The following is a 20,284-nucleotide window of genomic DNA, read 5'->3' as shown; positions in this document are numbered from 1 at the left end:
CCAAAAAATGCATTGTGATACAGTTGGCCTCCGTCTACTCTAGAAATGGTGAAACTTATTCCAAGAGTAGCACAGCTGAACATAAAGTTGCTGGGTTTTAGGCAAATGGAAGTAGAGCTGAGAATCTCCACAGACTCCTGAGAGACAAGCTAGTGTTAAGATTGGGCAAATCCCACTGAAAATACTGTATCTTAGAGATATAGTATCTAAGAAAGTTAAAAATCTTAGAATTTTGTATTTTAGAGATATAACAGGTAGTTAAATAACTCCAAAAATCAAAACTGATGATAAGAATTTGAAGGGTTTGCAACCTTGTAATGTTAACCAAATTAATTAATTTTCATTACTCACAGAGGACCCACTGCCCATTATTCTTAGATATCTTGTGCCTTTTGATTAAAAAGTCATTGACTTTATCTTGGAATGCTTCTTTTCTTTTTTTCTCAGATGACACGAGAACAATACATACTAGCAACACAACACAATAACCTGCCAAGGGCTGAGAATGCACAACTTTACCCGGTGGGAATTTATGGATGGCGAAAGAGGTGCTTGTACTTCTTTGTCCTTCTGCTGTTGGTTACCATGATAGTTAACTTAGCTATGACCATTTGGATTTTGAAAGTGATGAACTTCACTGTGGTAAGTACCGCCATGATTTAATACCCATTGCTTTGGTTCAAGGAAGATACAGCTTTATTAGTTGTTAATTGAAAGTTATTCATCTTAATCTTTACAAGTTTGTCTTGGAATTTTGAAGACTGTCATATATTTGATGACTGCATTCAATATGTAATTATAATACACATATATTACTACCTGCCATTTGAGTGTGGAGGGTGTAGAGCATGAGACAGCATAGTATATTGATTTATTAGGACATTAGAAAACTTTTAATTGACCAGCATGAATTGCTTGCTAAACCTGGGAATCTAAGAAATCAGTCTGCTTTTAGAAAAAATATTTCACATTAAAACTAATATTGTAAATCATAAGTTCCTTGGAAATACTTTATATACCACTCTGTATTTGCTTTTTAGATAAGATACTGCATGGTCAAATCTAAATCTTGGAATTTTCCTCGGCTGCATGGAACAATGTCTATAATTATCATCAGATGGGAATCTTACCTTATCAGATAGCATGGTATCTTATTTTATCAGATACCATCTTTTATGGTAAATAAAAGATAAACTAGGAATTAAATTGCTATCTTATGAAAATTAATAATTAGCCAAACCATTGTATAATCCACAGATGAATTTTGCCTGAGTCTTGACTGTGAACAGTAAACCTCTGAGGATGTCTTATCTGTTTCGCAGATAAGGCAAAATTAGCTGTTTCTACAAAGTCTAGTTTAGCCCATTTCATGTTTACTGGCTAAATTCTTAAATTTCTCTACTCTGCCTTTAAACCATTCTGCCTTTGCTTAGAGACTTCAGATATCTTCACATCCAAGCAGGTATCTTTCTTTGCTGACCAAATTGCTATTATTCTTTAGAACTCTGCATCCTCAGGGGTGCAGGTAAAGCTGGCTATTTAACTTCACTGATCTTCCTATGTGGGGCTGCCTTAAAAAAAATAAAAACTCTGCTGTGTATTGATTTAGCAAGAGTAGTTTCTTTCTGACTTCACTAATACCTAATTCTAACTAGAAATAGAATCTCAAAAGAGAAAATGAGTTCAGCATCTGTCCACAGTGTAGGGCACTGCGGCTGTGTGCAGTAGGAGCCTGGGGGCAGGTGGCCTAAGCTTCCAAAGAGGAAATAGTAGAACTGTGCAAATCATGATAAAACAGCATATGCTCATGAAGAAAAAAGAGCTGAGCAAAGGTTTCCATTTTTTTCCAATACAGTGCACATTTTGAAAGGTGTGCCTCCAAGAAAAGAAATGAAAGACAAAGAGATGGGCAGGATTCAATGTGTTTTAGCACTGGAGAAAATAACTGCTTATTAGACGTGGATGCAAGTTCAATGTTGCTGATCAAGGCCTGTGAGCCTGTGGGTGGGCTACAAGTGGAGTTGGAGGCTACTAGCAGAATGACAGCTTTATGAGGCTCTGGTAACACATTTGAACTATTATTTTGCCTCAGGAGCTGGCTCATCTCCATACCCACCCTCCTCCTCCAGGAAAAAAAAAACCTTGTGAGTATTTGACACTCACCAGCTCTACCTGTAGTCTTTTTGTTCTTCTGAGCTCTTCTCCTACGTTTACTTAATCATGTCTGGGCTTCATTTACAATTCATATATCACACAGTAGGGACAATGTATACACCCTGCAGATTTTTTTATGCTCTCTCTCTTTTTTTTTTTTTTTTAGTTTATTTTTTTTATTGAAGGATGATTGCTTTACAGAATTTTGTTGTTTTCTGTCAAACCTCAACATGAATCAGCCATAGGTATACATGTATCTCCTCCCTTTTGAAACTCCCTCCCATCTCCCTCCATCCCACCCCTCTAGGTTGACACAGAGCCCTTGTTTGAGTTTCCTGAGCCATACAGCAAATTCCCCATTGGCTATCTATTTTACATATGGTAATGTAAGTTTCAATATTACTCTTTCCATACATCTCACTCTCTCCTCCCAGTTGCTGATGGCAACTTCAACATCATTATTCTTTAAAAACTGTTTATTTTTCTTAAAGAGAGGAAGAGTAGAATTTTCTTCAAGTCTTACAGTTTTAAGCATTCTTTTTCTCCATTAAAAGACATCTTTTAAAAGTTCATGAAAAATAGGATCAACTTTCTCACCTTAGGGAGTCTTGATTCTATGCAGTGACCAAGCTACAGGAATTTTGAGATGTACATTCCTGAAGCATGTTTAAATTAATTAAGGAAATAGGCTTAAATGAGTAATTACATGGCTTCATGCATCAGCCTCCTAATACCTTGCCACATGCTGAGGCCAAGGCTGGTAAGCCATTCAAGGAAAATAATTGAAACAGTCATCTCTATCCTCAGGATCCACACAGGCCGTCTCTGTTACCTATGGAGCTATTTAATTTGAACCCCAGCTGGCCAAAATGTAAATGTCAACATATTCCTTAGGATAATGAAAAGGAGTTTATTTCTATAGGAGTCTTGGCTTTTATTTTATACATATCTTTCTCTTCTTGTTTCTTAAATCATATTTTATTTTTAATAATCTAAACAGAAGGCCATCCTTCCTTTAGCTATGTAAGCTATTTATGTATATCTGAAATAAATGGAAATATAAGGTTGTAATTCTTGTATCAAGATAATTTTTGTAAAGTAACATACTCTATCCATACAGTGACTCATAATGGTTTAGAAAAAATCCAAATTACTAAAGTAATTGCAGATTTTAGCAGTCCTGAATACTATACATTAGATTAAGTTATATGTACTTGAAAAGTGAAATAATTTATAATCATCTTGCATTAGATCGGTAAAACAAAATCAATTTAATGTTTTCACTAATACATTAGGACTATATCTATTTCTAGCATGAATACCAAAAACCACTTGCCTTACTATAGTAAGAAGTAGTAAATGGTGAGTAAGTTGTTTGGGGAGTGTTATTGATCTGCACAAAATGTATTTCACTTTCATTTTAACTGTTGCCATCCAATACATGAAAATATGTGGCTGTTAACATCTTTTATTTGAGCAAACTGGGCATGCTATTGCTATCAAAATATTGTGTTTTCAGCACAGCAAGTGTAGCTGCCAACCTGTTTTATGATGCATCTTGGAGTCCATCATTATGGCCAGTGTTACACATGATCTCTATGGTTGATATGACCTTATTCTGTTTCTCATTTTGTGGAAAATAATATCACTTTGCTATTGAGATACCCAGCTGCAGAGAATCAAGACAAAGGAAATGACTTTATACTACAGGGTGAGAAACTGAGGAGAGATATAAACCATAATTTCCTGGCTATGAGAGTTGATAAGTGTAGGCATGAGTTGAAGGGAGAGATTTTAAAACATCATTTTCTGAAGATCAGTATTAACCCAATTATATGCTTTTGTTGTTGCTGTTTGGTTGCTTTTTATTGTCTTTGTGATTCAATATAATGGACTAATCCAGCAGACCTATCAAACCAGGCATTCTGCCCAGGCAATAGTCTTTTCTTGGTTTAAGTGTTCACAGTAAGTGAATTAGCTCTATATTTGAAAGTTGAAAATGAATATAATAATGAAGTATCCTTTTTAGTCATGAGAGTACTGAGTAAAAGTTGGTGGCATCCAACTGCAACTTAATTTGATTAGACACATTAACTAGCCAGCAAAAGGAAGCATGGAAACGTTAAGTGCCATTTACGGGGTGAAGATGAAGAGGAAAGTCATGAATGTTGTGACTGAAAAGTCAAGAGTACCCAGATGTGGAGAATAATGGAAACAATCAGTTAGTTGAATAAATTAGGAAAAAAAAATTCTTAGGGACTTGTATGATGAGTGGGATGAATGTTGGATGAAAGAAAATCCCAGAAAAGGACCTGGAACATTTTTAGTTCAACCACCCATATGTTTCTAGCGTTCTCTCTACACCATTCCCTCCATCTGGTCACTCAGTATCTGCTCAAACCCTCCTTTGGATGATAAGCAAACCATCCCATTAAATGACTGGATAGTTTTGTTGTTATTTGATATCTTGATATCTTGTTGTAATCTCCCTGTCTATAACTCTAATCACAGGATCCTAATTCCTTTTTTTGGATCTGACACTAATTTATCAATTAATTTATCAAGACCACAGTAAGTTCTAGTACACACACACACACACATAAATACACAAATAGACACACGCACACATATATACATGAATACATGTATACTTACACATATATACACTTATTCACATAGAGAGGGAAATGTCAACCCACTCCAGTATTCTTGCCTGGGAAATCCCATGGACAGAGGAGCCTGATGGCTACAGTCCATGGGGTTGCAGTGAGTCAAACATGACTGAGCATGTAGTCACATACACATATAAACATCAAGGATAGATAGATCCTGGATCATATTGTATTTTAATGTCTAAAAATGCAAATATGTGAGAGACATTCTTATGCAATCCCTTTGGTTTCTTCAGTTGCCACATACTTTTTTTTCATTTTAAATATTTTATTTATTATCTATTTAAAAGTATATATTTAGAAGATGATCGACCTTTTTATATCTTTCTGTTTATGGCTGTTGGCTGTGGAGTCACTATCTTTTATCATACATTCTTTTCTTTTATTGTACCTTTCTATAGTTGATATTGCATACAATGCTATATTTAAATTTCCACTTACTGACTTTTTAAAGCTAAATTTCTTTAAGGTCAATTTTGGGGAAATATGAAATACTGTATTTTTTCTGAGTCTTAAATCCTGTGCTTCTTCTAATATTTTAGTAAATGACACAGCACATAACCCCATCTCACCCTTGTGACTATTCATACTTTATCTTCCTCATTAACCAAGTGATATTTTATCCACAGCCATTTGCCGTCTACCTGAGATGGCTAAAGTATGTTGCAACATGCCATCATTTGTTAGTGTGTCCATCTAAAAACTTGCTCCTCCCACAGTTTTCTTCATTTCACTTTCTAATAGAACCGTTACTTTGGGATGAACTTTTTCATCTCCATGTATCCAGCCAGTTCTTAAGTTGTGTCCTCATCCTAAATGCATTTTGTTTCCTAGCCAGAACCTATGGATAGACTTACATGAAGCCTGGGCTTCCCAGGTGGCACTAGTGGTAAAGATTCTACCTGCCAGTGTAGGAGACGTAAGAGACATGGGTTCCATAGCTGGGCTGGGAAGATCCCCTGGAGGAGGGCATGGCAACCCAGTGGGTTGCTGCAGTCCACAGAGTCGCAAAGAATCAAACACGACTGAAGTGACTTAGCACACATGCACATGTGAAACTTCAATGTGAAATAGCCACATTTCATTCATTCTTAACTGCTTGTTTATCCTCACATTGGTGTGTTTATTACAAAATGGTTTCTTTTTATATGACCTTGTTTATTGTCTGTTACCCTCTCCACGGATGGAATGTAAGTTCCATGAGGCCTAGGGTTTTGATGCTTTTTTCCACTACTGTATTCCCAAGGCAGAGGATGATGCCTTCCAGATGATTAGCCCTTCATAAGTGTTTGTGGGTAAATATCCATCTTTAATGTTACCTGCACTGAAAGGCTACTAGCTCTTCATTTCACTAAGGTTTGTGCCTTTCCATAGGCCCACCTTGACATGGGAAAGATTGAGATAAAACCACCAATTACCCCTGTTGCTTCAGGTCTCATAAGCACAGGGAACGCTTCATAGTCTATGCAGTGGTTTTTATTTACTTCTACATTGAAAAAGCAGTTTTGTATTCCGAATACCAAGTTTAATGATGCCCGGTAGCACCTGCACTTAAGATCTAACATATTCCAGGAAAGCAGGCCCAAACTTGATTACCTACATCAGTAGTACAGACAGCTGCCATTATTAACACTTTTATTTATTTAATGTAAAATATATTCTTACCCCCAAAATATATACACTGTGTATATAAGGCACAAATGGTAATATTGATAACAATAATAAATGTTGAAATGAACACCTGTGCCACATCCCTTAGCTGGAAAAAGAAACTTTACCAATATCTCCTAACTCTATCTATATAGGACCACAAGTTTTTTTTTCTTACTTTATTTAGTTCATGTGAGTGCATGTATGTGTGTAAACCTCCAACACTATTGTTTTTAAGTCAACAATCTATTTGTGAGGTTTATTCCTGTTAATGTTTATTCCTACAATTTATTTATTATTTATTTCATTATTAATAGAACTGACTTATTTACCAATTTTCCTTCTGAGTTGTTTCCTAAGTATTTTTGTTGTTTAATTTGCTCTCACAAACAGTGATGCTCAGAACATTTTTGTATATTTATAAGTGTGATTGCACGTGTACAAGAGTTTCTCTAGGTTCTAGAGTTTCGAGTGGATGTCTAGAAATATTGGCTTTTAATGTCAAATTTTATCCCTAAAGTTATGGGATCAGTTGATACCACCACTGGAAACCTATAAGGGTTTCTTTTGTTCTCCTTTTTTAAATTTTTTAACACCAATTTTGTATTGGGGTATAGCCGATTAACAATGTCGTGGTTCTCTTGTTCTCCTTAACAATAACAGAGAGCTGCCAGCTAAGCTAAACTGCTGCCTCGTAAGCCAGAAATCTGACAGCCAGCTGTCTTATGTAGATCCTGTTTATTAGTTGGTTTGTTTATTAATTTAGGTATCCCTTTCTGGCAGATTTATCCATATGTGTGTTTTTAGTCATATATCTTATCTCTGTAGTGTTGTTTTCATTATATAATTATGGTTCATCTAAATAGGTACTGTCTCCTCCACTGGCTTTCCCAAAGTCCCATAATGTGGGAATCCCTCAAGGAGCAGAATCAGGTCTTACTATCTCATTTATCCTCTTATCTTCTCCAGGCACACAGTAGGTAATACATTTTGGTTGACCACTTATAATTTTTAAAGGTCTAGATTCACTTTCAGTAGAGGGAGCCTCAAATTTAACATCTTGATTTTTCCACTAGTTCTTTCTGTAAAACTGCATCAGATGCTGCTGAATGTCGATTTTCATGTGCGGGTCTTTTTTGTTTTCCGCTGAAATTTCACCCTCACTTAGTACCAGAATGGCATTGCTCAAGTCCTTTCACGTCATTCAGTCAAGCTGATCAGCCTCTCCTGATAAGAAGACAAGCAGAGCACATTTTCTCCCAGAGTCCCAAAGCACTTAGGTAAGATAGTTTTTCAGTGAAACGATAGTCCTTTGAAGTTCCAATTACTAGCTCTTACTGACTCCATCAGTAATAACTACAGTAAAATCTCAGTCTTTTTTTTCTTTTCATGAAGAAGAAAAAAAAAAGCTTGGATTTTTTTATGTAAAATGCTCAGTTCTCTCCTATCCTACTTCATCTTTCTTGAGGCCAGGTCTATTGGTAATTAAGGCTGGCAAGTACTTGTAATTTACCACCAAACCACAGACCCTCTGTGCCATCACTTATTACAATCCCTCTAGAAAAAGTAATTGGAACCTCATGTGTGAGAAAAAGAGAACTGTGTTTCCTGACTTCCAGCCTCTCTTGGGAAGGTACCTCCTACTATGAAGCCTCAGCCTGCCCACCACAATCAACACACCTTCCTTAAAAGTCTCTTCATTTAACAGTTGAAATCAAGGGCATATGGAGATTTTTCTAGAGAAATCTGTTGACCCAACGTGGTCTCATATTTAGGATATTAGTGATTTCCTGAATTTACTTTTATTTAAAAAATACAAGATACAGCACACAAAATAAGCCCCCAGTGATTATAAACTAGTCTCCAGTTACTGAAAAAAGATGAAAGGGATGAATAACAGGAGAAAGTAGAAAAGGGGAGGAATTTTATTCAAATGGTCCACAGGGCAAAAGCAGGGATGTGGGCTTTTATTTGCATTTCTCACAGAGTAGTTATAAAAAATAGACTCAGAATCAGACTTTAAAAACTTCTGAAGCTCATGCTCTTTATAGCCAAGCTTTATTCCTTTCAAAACCTACAGATATATCACCATCTGCTTTGTGTATGCAACAATTTAAGAACATAACATGAGTTCATTTCTATAATCACAATTATTATATAACCAGGGAAATAGCTTGAGTCTCTACCACACGTTGGTAAGATATTTTCCCATAGAAAACTGGTGTCAATAGCAAAGTACCTCAGATTGCTGGTATTTCCAAAAACACCTCTCATCATCCGTCAAGCAATGAACTTGGGACCAGACCTTTGCATCCAAATTCTGATTTTGCTGCTGATTAGCTATATTAGAGTCAATAAATTATTTAAATGTTATTTTTATTAGATTGTTGTAAACATCAAAACAATGAAAATAATGGAAGTTCTTCAGAAGTGCCTGTCATATCGTAACAGCTAAGACTTCACCATTATTATAATTATTACTCGTATTTCTGCTGTGCTTACTTCAGTTATCCCATACATTATCTGAGTTAATGATTCTATTAACATTGAGCATAACACAGTACTAGAAGCATAAAAGGATCCAAAAACACAGGTATTAAAAATAAATAGTGTTTATAATCTTCTTTTTACTAATGATATGCATAAAGGTTAAGAGCATGAGCTTTGAGACAGCCTGATTCCCATTCTAACTCCAGTACTACTGCTTAGAAGGATGGTCTTGTGTGAGTCACTTAACTTCTCTAACTCGTTTCTTCATCTGCAAAATGGTCAATTAGTGTTAACCCACAGAGATATTAGAAGTAGTGAGTGAACTCATACAAAACTGTTTACCATAGAGCCTCAGAGTAACTACTCAGTGCCAGCTATGTGCAGTGACAAACATTATTTCCATGCCTTATTAGTTATTCATAATGAGCTATTTTATAGTATACATTTTATCAGAGAAATGTTTTATTTCCTTGGCATGATGGAAGGATAATAAAGACTTCTTTTGAAATTCTAATTTCATGCTGTTATATAAAAACTTTACCCAAAACTTTTAAGAGAAACAGTTCAGCTGTTAACCATTATCATGATTTGGATGACACCAAGATGTTTAGTTTGAAAACTAGCATTACCTGAAAGAAACCCTACTGTCCTGTCTGAATGAAGTGTTAGTCTCTCAGTCGTGTCCAACTCTTTGTGACCCCATGAACTATAGCCCACCAGGCTCGTTTCTCCATGGAATTTTCCAGCCAAGAATACTGGAGTGGGTAGCCATTCCCTTCTCCAGGGGATCTTCTTGACCCAGGGATAGAATCTGGGTCTCCTGCATTGCAGGCAGATTCTTTACTGTCTGGGCCACCAGGGAAGCCATGTCTGAATGAGGGAGCTCATTTTCCAGAGTGAGCTAATTTCATTTTGAACTATTTGGACAAATATAACACTTAAAAACTGACTGGATGATAGAGTGAGATTTCTGTTCTTTATCCTAAATGCTCTGAGTTTCTTTAATGTTCAGAGTTTTAAATGATTACCTGATTGATACTGCATTCTGAATTATTTTTGTAACACCCTTAATTATAACCCTTAGGCTATAATCTTTAGATCTGAGAGTGATGTTGGAGATGCCCTGCAGCTTGTATTTATTTAGCATCTGATTTGTATTCACCCAGATTATATGCTTTATAGACCAGACCTTATTGAATTTCACAACACTGCAAAGTAAATATTATATCCCCTTTGGCAGTTGAAGACCCATAGGTAAGGGAAATTAGATAAATTTCCCAAGGCCACACTGATGAGCAAGGTTAGAAGCTGGGTTCTACAGTTTTAAAGTTCATGCTCTTTCTGCCACCGTTCATTGCATTAATGTTAACAAAATTCAGTTAAAATTAAATTAATTCCAAATTATTCATTTAATAATTTATTTTCCTGTTTACTTTAGTGCATTCACACAATACCAATAGATGTATAAGTAAGACATCATTGCTTTTTAAGTACATTTGAAATTTGTTAGGCAAAAGATACTCAATCACCAGAACTATTTTAATTTAAGGGGGAAATGTACCTAATCTCTTATAGTCAGTAATAAGAACAGTGAAAACCCCTCTGTAAGTTCCAGACATGACTATACTTTTGAGTTTGGCAAAGGAAGTGTTCGTTTTAATTTCTGGATAGAGTGATGATGCTTATTAATGGCACTTTTATAAAAGGGACAATGATATTCATAAAGATTATTTTATCCCTGTGACTCCAATCTAGTCTTTGCTCTCATTAAACTATATTTTGCTGAGGAGTAACTAATTGCTCATGATGAAAGACCATTCTGAAGGTGATTTAGGATCATAGCTTTGGTCCACTTTTCTGAGCTGCCATTTCCATTTTCCCAATTAATTCCTCCATATGTGAATCAAGGCGCCCACTCCAAGCCAAGGAGAAGGGGGGTGCATAATTTCTGTGGCATGACGACCACTCCATGGGGGAGTGCCAGCAGTGGGAGCCCGCCTGCTGGAAGACCATCCGGTCTGTTCCACCCCTCAATGTGGTGTGTGTGGATTTATTACAGAATTTATGAGAGTGAATGGTACAGTTAATGTTGCAGGACTGCTTCCATTATAACCCTCTGTTTGTACCTCCTCATAATTTTCTGACAAATTGTCCCTCTCAGATGAAGTCTTTCATGCTTCGTCTTATCCTAGTGGTACATTTTCTTTCCTTGCCTTTATAAAGAAAAATGTAGCCTTTTTTTTTTTTTAATCCAAGTTCAAACAAGTACCAAGCAGCCATTCCTTTTAGTGAATTAAAGTACAAAAACAGAGACATAAGGCAAACCATGAGCTTTGCATAGCATGTGCTAACTTAAATACAGTTACATTAGAACGCCAGGCACTGTGCAGGAGAAAAGAAAGAATTGAGAAAACGAGTCATTGAATAAAAAGTTATAGAAAGTATGGACTTGTTAGTTCATATGTTTATTAGAGTGTATGTGAAGTGAAGTGAATTGAAGTCACTCAGTCGTGTCCGACTCTTTGAGATCGCATGGACTGTAGTCTACCAGGCTTCTCTGTCCACGGGATTTTCCAGGCAAGAGTGTGGGAGTGGGGTGCCATTTCCTTCTCCAGGGGATCTTCCTGACCCAGGGATTGAACCCGGGTCTCCTGCATTGGAGGCGGACGCTTTACCGTCTGAGCCACCAGGGAAGCTCACTAGAGTGTATAACAGCATATAAAGATGGAAAGAACTTTCATTCACTGCCTCTTTTACACTGAGAAGCTGGAAGTTCAGAAAGATAAAAGCACTTGCCCATGTGGGTCACTTGCAGCCAGACTCTGAAATATGTTAGACCACACTGAACTTGAGGTAATAAGTGCATGTGTGCTTGTTTTCACAAACAGTAGCATATAGTATGATCTACGTAAGTTGACTAATTTAGTAGGAGATTCAGGGGGAATTTAAGTTTTAAAATGAAACAGTGCTAATTATCTTAAGGGTTAATATTTTTCTATTTTGTAAGAAGAAAAGCAACCATTTGATTTTCAAAAGCATAATTGTAATGTCATATTTCTTATTTCCAAGCAAACATATTGTTTAAATAAAAGTCATCTTTTGGGCAGGAATTCATATGAATTTATTAATAATTTCACTATTGACCTTCTTGTTAGTTTGTAAACTCATTCCCAGATCAAAAAAATGTTACCACTGTGTAATAAATTAATACTACTGATACAATATACTAGTACAATTTATTATAAGCAACTTAGTTTGCTAAGTAATTTGATATTTAGTTTTAAATATTTCCAGATATTCACCATTAAAGCACCTTTGCAAATAATTACACTGTTTCAGAAGCTGTTTGTATCTGCTGATGGCTGTCATCTTTGGGCTAGCTGACTTCTTCCTTCACAAAGTATACATGATGGTTCATAAGTACAGCTTCAACAGTGTTCAACTCTATTTCAACTTGTCTTATAAGTTCTACTGAATAATGTCATTGGAGAATTACTGTATATATCTGTTCTCTTGCAAATCACATATTTCTGCTATTTTAAATTTTGTGTATTTCTGAGTTTAAGAAACTTTAAAACAGGCTAAGCCTCTGTTATCTCTCATATCCCCTTTTTTCGTCTTGATCTAGGGGTTAACTTAAACTAATCTAAAAAAGCACTGGACATGTGTTAAAAGTCTTCATATAAACTGACCAAGATTATCTCTTGATAATATTTTTAGGTTTAGTTGGAGGAGGGAAGTGTAAAACCTAAATATCAGCGTGACCCACACATTGTATGTGTATGTGCACTCATTATAAAGAAGTGTTTATTTTCAATGTTCATTAATGTCCAAAATGTGTGATTACTAGGAGCAATGCAAATTGCTTAAATGATGTCTGAAACCTCTGTATATCTCCACTATAATATGCATTTTAATCTCACTTCTGGCGAGTTGCATTTATATGAATTGAATTCTGTTTTTCTGTTTTTTCTGATATGCCTCAGTCCTGATTGATGACTTAAAAGTGATATTAACACTTTATATTTCTCTAAGAGATCTGGTTAGTGAGCTGCAAAAACCTCAAAATATTCATATTTGCACCAGAAAAACTTATAAATTTATTCAAAATATGTAAATACATAGGTACTTCAGTTCAGTGGCTCATCAGGTTCAACTCTTTGCAACCCCATGCACTGCAGCAACTAGGCTTTCCTGTCCATCTCCAGCTTCCAAAGCTTGCTCAAACTTATGTCCATCAATTCAGTGATGCCATCCAACCATCTCACGCTCTGTCGTCCCCTTCTCCTCCTGCCTTCAATCTTTCCCAGCATCGGAGTCTTTTCTAATGAGTCAGTTCTTCGCATCAATGGCCAAAGTATTGGAGTTTCAGCTTCAGCATCAGTCCTTCCAATGAATATTCAGGACTGATTTCTTTTAGGATCGACTGGTTTGATCTCCTTGCAGTCCAAGGAACTCTCAAGAGTCTTCTCCAACACCACAGTTCAAAAGCATCAATTATTTGGCATTCAGCTTTCTTTATAGTCCAACACTCACATCCATACATGACTACTGAAAAGGCATAGCTTTGACTAGATGGACCTTTGTTGACAAAGTAATGTCTCCACTTTTCAATATGCTGTCTAGGTACTTAAAGAAACAGAAATTGGTGTTACTAAAGAAGGAAAGTATTCATGCCACAGTTTGTTAGGGTGCTTTGGTTTATCTTACATAATATGACACTCCTATGAGATTCGTATTATTATCTCTACTTTAAAATAAAAAACTTTCCCCAAATTCACATAATTAAAAAGTGACAGAGTAATATTTTAATGTTTGCTTATCTAACTCAGCAAGCCAAATTTGCTCTACCTACTTATGAATCATTCTACTGTCAATGTTATTGACACATCAGTTTCAGTTCAGTTGCTCAGTCGTGTCTGACTCTTTGTGACCCCATGCACTGCAGCACACCAGGCCTACCTGTTCATCACCAACTCCCTGAGCTCACTCAAACTCATGTCCATCGAGTCAGTGATGCGATCCAACCATCTCATCCTCTGTTGTCTCCATCTCCTCCCTCTTTCAATCTTTCCCAGCATCTGGGTCTTTTCAAATGAGTCAGCTCTTTGCATCAGGTGGCCAAAGTATTGGAGTTTCAGCTTCAACATCAGTCCTTCCAGTGAATATTCAGGACTGATTTCCTTTAGGACTGACTGGTTGGATCTCCTTGCAGTCTAAGGGACTATCAAGAGTCTTTTCCAACATCACAGTTCAAAAGCATCAATTCTTCAGCCCTCAGCTTTCTTTATAGTCCAACTCTCACATCCATACATGACTACAGGAAAAATCATAGCCTTGACTAAATGGACCTTTGTTGGCAAAGTAATGTCTCTGCTTTTTAACATGCTGTCTAGGCTGGTCATAACTTTTCTTCCAAGGAGTAAATGTCTTTTAATTTCATGTCTGCAGTTCATCATCTGCAGTGATTTTGGAGCCCCAAAAAAATAAAGTCAGCCACGGTTTCCACTGTTTCCCCATCTATTTGCCATGAAGTGATGGGACCAGATGCCATGATCTTAGTTTTCTGAATGTTGAGCTTTAAGCAAAAATTTTCACTCTCCTCTTTCACTTTCATCAAGAGGCTCTTTAGTTCTTCACTTTCTGCTATAAGGGTGTTGTCATCTGCATATCTGAGGTTATTGATATTTCTCCCGGCAATCTTAATTCCAGCTTGTGCTTCATCCAGCCCAGCACTTCTCATGATGTATTCTGCATATGTTAAATAAGTATGGTGACAATATACAGCCTTGATGTACTCCTTTTCCTATTTGGAACCAATCTGTTGTTACATGTCCAGTTCTAACTGTTGTCAGTGTAACCAAAATACAATTTTTCTATGTAAGCAATATTCTATTATTTGACAATAATTTTATAAGTTCATATCTTCCCAACCTAGCAATCGAATCTGCATCTCCTGTGTTTCCTGAATTGGCAGACAGATTTTTTTACCTGCTGAGCCACCTGGGAAACCCCTGTATCTATATATATCCTTATGGGGCAAGAAATTGAATATTTTCTACTTAATTTGGAATGGGTGAGGTTTCTATTTAATATCTGATAATATTGGTTTATCTTTCATTGCTACATTTTTAATTCACTATCATATTCATAACATTTAATAGTAGTGAACTATAGAGTAATGATACTTGCTGTAACTTTTCTGTTCCATTTGTACAAATAAAAAATGTGAGCACTGTTTGAATTATAAGCGTGTTCACCTCTTTATATACTAATAGGCATTTTAAACAGTCAATGCATTAGTGATCTATTGCCACAAGAATGTTATGTAGTGACACAAATCCCAGAAGTTTGAAATAATCAATATTAATTTAACTCAGAAATCTGTGGATTAACCAGACAATTCCATCATCTAATGTTGGTATGGCTTCCTCATGGGTCTGCAGTCAACTATCCTAGTCAGCTGGTGGTTTGGATGGTTTAGGTTAACTCATCCCCTACTTGACAGTCATTTTACTTGGATCACATATCTTTCTTTCTCTGATAAAGTAGCCATTTTTAGATAGGTTAGAAGTTCTGAGGAAGAGCGTAGACATAATCAAGACCTCTAGATGTCTAAGACCCAAACTCATTGACCATCATCACTCTGGTCTGAGCCTTCTATTAGAAAGTCACATGTGCATCAAGATTCATATGATGCATGGGCTCCACTTCACTGCTATGTTAAGAAATGCAATTAAAACAACAGCTAAACATCTGTTTTTAGAATTTCAAATAGGCTTGGTTTTTTAGACTACTTTTAGGTTCGTAGCAAGTACAGAGTTTCCACATGCCCTCTGACCCCACACATATACACCATCAACATCCCCACAGAGAGGCACATGTGTTAAAATTAGTGAACCTACCTTGACACACTGTGCATGCATTCTAAGTTGCTTATCATGTCTGACTCTTTGCGACACTATGGACTGTAGCCCACCAATCTCTTCTATCCATGGGATTCTCCAGGCCAGAATACTGGAGTTGGTTGTAATGCCCTTCTCCAGGGGATCTTCCCGGCCCAGGGATCAAACCCTCATCTTTTACATCTCCTGCATTGGTAGGCGAGTTCTTTACCACTAGTGCCACCTGATACATCATTATCACCCAAATCCATCATTCATAGTAGGGTTCACTCTTGATGTTATACATTCTGGGGGTCTGGACAATTATATAATGACATTTATTCAACATTATTGTATCATACAGAGCAGTTTCACTGCTATAAAAATCCTCTGTGCTCCACCTATTCACTCATCTCCCCTCCACCACAAGGCCCATAGTCTCCAAACCTGGCAACCCTCCATAGTGTTATCTTCTCTAGAATGTCATGTAGTTGAAATTATACAACACGTAGCCTTTTCAGCTTCTTTAACTTGGTTAAATGCATGTAAGTTTTCTCCATGTGTGTCATAGCTTGATAACTTATTTATTTTTAGTGCTAAATAACTAACTTGTACCACAGTTTATTTATACATTCACCTACTGAAGGACAACTGGCTTGCTTCAAGATTTTGGCAATCATGAATAAAGCTCCTGTAAACATCCACATGCAGATTTTGGTGTGAACATAAGCTTTCAACACTTTTGGTTAAATATCAAAGAGCATGATTGCATTATCACATGGAAAGAATGTTTCATTTGTGAGAAATGCCAAATAGTTATATGAAATGGATGCACCATTTTGCATTTCCTCCAGCAATGAATGGGATTTTCTGTTGCTCCATGACTTCAAAAGCATTTGGTGGTGTCAGTGTTTTAACTACCAGTTTCAAACTTGTCAAATTAGCATATGCTTATATTTTCTGTTAGTACTAGTGTAATTATAGAAATATTACATATTCAGCATATATATATTAAATATGTGTGTGTATATATATAATATGCATGTGCATATGTATATTTAGATACAAATACACGACATACTTGGGCTTCCCTGATGGCTTGGATGGTAAAGAATCTGCCTGCAAATGCAGGACACCCAAGATTGATCCCTGGGTCAGGAAGATCCCCTGAAAAAGGTAATGGCAACCCACTCTAGTACTCTTGCCTGGAGAATTCCATCAACAGGAAAGCCTGGCGGGCTACAGTTCATGGGATCACAAAGAGTTGGACATGACTGAGTAACTAACACATTCACTTTCACTTTCATTAAAGTAATGACAATATAAAATTATTGAATAACCATACTTGACAAGAAAAATAGATTTTTTCCTTCCTTTATAAAAAAATAATAATTTGAAATTTATATCATTTTTTTTTTAGAATTCCAGGTCTTTAGAGTTATATAACATCAGGTATGTAAGAGGGTGCCCTCTTACACTGTTGGTGGGAATGCAAACTAGTTCAGCCACTATGGAGAACAGTGTGGAGATTCCTTAAAAAAATGGAAATAAAACTGCCATACAACCCAGCAATCCCACTGCTGGGCATACACACTGAGGAAACCAGAAGGGAAAGAGACACGTGTACCCCAATGTTCATCGCAGCACTGTTTATAATAGCCAGGACATGGAAGCAACCTAGATGTCCATCAGCAGATGAATGGATAAGAAAGCTGTGGTACATATACACAATGGAGTATTACTCAGCCATTAAAAAGAATACATTTGATCAGTTCTAATGAGGTGGATGAAACTGGAGCCTATTATACAGAGTGAAGTAAGCCATAAAAAAGTGAAGTAAGTAAGAAAAACACCAATACAGTATACTAATGCATATATATGGAATTTAGAAAGATGGTAATGATAACCCTGTATGAGAGACAGCAAAAGAGACACAGATGTATAGAACAGTCTTTGGACTCTCTGGGAGAGGGAGAGGGTGGGATAATTTGGGAGAATGGCATTGAAACATGTATAATATCATATAAGAAACAAATCGCCAGTCCAGGTTCGATGCATAATACAGTGTGCTTGGGGCTGGTGCACTGGGATGACCCAGAGGGATGGTACGGGGAGGGAGGTAGGAGAGGGGTTCAGGATGGGGAACATGTGTACACTCGTGGTGGATTCATGTTGATGTATGGCAAAACCAATACAATATTGTAAAGTAATTAGCCTCCAATTAAAATAAATAATTTTAAATTAAAGAAAAACTATAAATTAATTTGCATTTTAAAATATATTTAAAAAATCAGGTACGTAGACTAAAAAAATAAAAGTGTAGAGAAAAATTTATGTCCAAATAGGAGCTCCTTCTGTATGTAAAAATGCAGAATAAAGATTTAAGCAAGAGAGAAAGTTAAGGTTATAGTAATGAATTTATATGTGCAAAGTTGTTGTTCAATCACTAAGTGTTGTCCAACACTTTGTAACTGCATGGACTGTAGCCCGCCAGGCTCCTCTGTCTTCCACTATCTGCTCAAATTCATGTCCATTGAGTCAGTGGTGCTCTCTAACCACATCAAATCATATCAGTGATTTTGAAAAAAATTGTATGCTACAGCATCAAGTGAAAAAGACATTTAAACTAACAAATGCAACACTGGTTCTGCCTTAGTTGCTCAGTTGTGTCCAACTCTTTGCAACCCCATGGACTGCAGCCCTCAGGCTCCTCCGTGCATAGGACTTCCCAGGCAAGAATACTAGAGTGGAATGTCATTTCCTTCTCCAGGGTATCTTCTTGACCCAGGGATTGAACCTGGATCTCCTGCATTGCAGGCAGATTCTTTACCAAATGAGCCAATATGCAATATCATATCATATCTAAAAAGAACTGCAAAGAAGCATATATTAAGTAAAAAGCAAAGTATTAAATGTCAGTTATCTTTTAGTGGTGCTCTTGTAAGTTTCTTTTACCAGTTTTCTTTTTGCACTTTTCAGTAAACATTATTTAGTGCCTATATATCTTATGATCAGAAGAAATTTATGTGAATCATAGTGAATTTACTATGCTCAATATTGAATGGCTTATTTTCTTTTCTGAAATCAAATCCATCAATATGGGTTATTAATGAAAATCTAAATATTTTAAGACCTTGTGAAATAATTCTTAATGGGAACTTAAAAATAGTACTACATCAATTGTCTTCTTTTACTTAAGCAAATACAGAAATAAGTATTCAATTTTCAGAGACAACAAGCTATTTTTTAGGATGAAATTAGACTTTCAAACCTGCCAAGATGGACCCAATCCATATTTTACCAGATACACCTGATCCCAGATCAGTAAATTGTTTTGATGTCTGTCTTCTAAAAATAATATCAAGTGCATCAGAGAAATCTTATTGACCTGGAAACCTATTTAGAAATCTAGTTATGAGCCATTGAATATTAGATCAAGAAATATTTTAATTTTCCTCATCAATGGTTTTTTTATGAAAGTGAATTTAGTCCCTAGGAAACCAGGTTAAGCTGTGTAACTAAACTTTTGACCTCATTTTTCCTACCTGAGGGGAAGAAGACTAACCTGACTGCCCCAGTTATGTTTCCTTAATGATGAAAGTACTTGAATCTTCCTATCACTGCCCAGGTCTGATTTCTATACCTACAGTGTAAAATGTGCATATTTTAAAACAAGACATTGCTTTCTCAATTGGTAGCTTCACTCAGTTGACTTGATAATTTTGCTATATTCTTTTTTTTTTTAATTTTATTTTATTTTTAAACTTTACAGTATTGTATTGGTTTTGCCAAATATCGAAATGAATCTGCCACAGGTATACATGTGTTCCCCATCCTGAACCCTCCTCCCTCCTCCCTCCCCATATCCTCCCTCTGGGTCGTCCCAGTGCACCAGCCCCAAGCATCCAGTATCGTGCATCAAACCTGGACTGGCGACTCATTTCATACATGATATTATACATGTTTCAATGCCATTCTCCCAAATCTCCCCACCCTCTCCCTCTCCCACAGAGTCCATAAGACTGATCTATACATCAGTGTCTCTTTTGCTGTCTCATACAGGGTTATTGTAACATTATCCTCAATGGTGAAAAATTGAAAGCATTTCCTCTAAAGTCAGGAACAAGACAAGGGTGCCCACTTTCACCATTACTATTCAACATAGTTTTGGAAGTTTTGGCCACAGCAATCAGAGCAGAAAAAGAAATAAAAGGAATCCAAATTGGAAAAGAAGTAAAACTCTCACTGTTTGCAGATGACTTGATCCTCTACATAGAAAACCCTAAAGACTCCACCAGAAAATTACTAGAACTAATCAATGATTATAGTAAAGTTGCAGGACATAAAATCAACACACAGAAATCCCTTGCATTCCTATACACTAATAATGAGAAAACAGAAAGAGAAATTAAGGAAACAATTCCATTCACCATT

General features: G+C 36.3%; 1 protein-coding gene across 1 annotated transcript in view; it reads left to right on the top strand.

Annotated features, from left to right (window-relative positions):
* Window positions 1-447: 447 nt before the first annotated feature.
* SGCZ (sarcoglycan, zeta) overlaps window positions 448-20,284 on the top strand; it is a 395,846-nt gene continuing 376,009 nt past the window's right edge. The window contains exon 1 of the mRNA XM_010838840.1: window positions 448-642. Within this exon, the coding sequence (XP_010837142.1) occupies window positions 448-642 (195 nt within the window). The remainder of the gene's footprint in view (window positions 643-20,284) is intronic.

The sequence above is a fragment of the Bison bison genome, unplaced genomic scaffold (assembly GCF_000754665.1).
Source record: "Bison bison bison isolate TAMUID 2011002044 unplaced genomic scaffold, Bison_UMD1.0 scf7180017864105, whole genome shotgun sequence".
NCBI classification, from domain to species: Eukaryota; Metazoa; Chordata; class Mammalia; order Artiodactyla; family Bovidae; genus Bison; species Bison bison.
The sequence above is the reverse complement of the archived record's forward strand: the minus strand, read 5'-3'. Positions and strand labels throughout refer to the sequence as shown.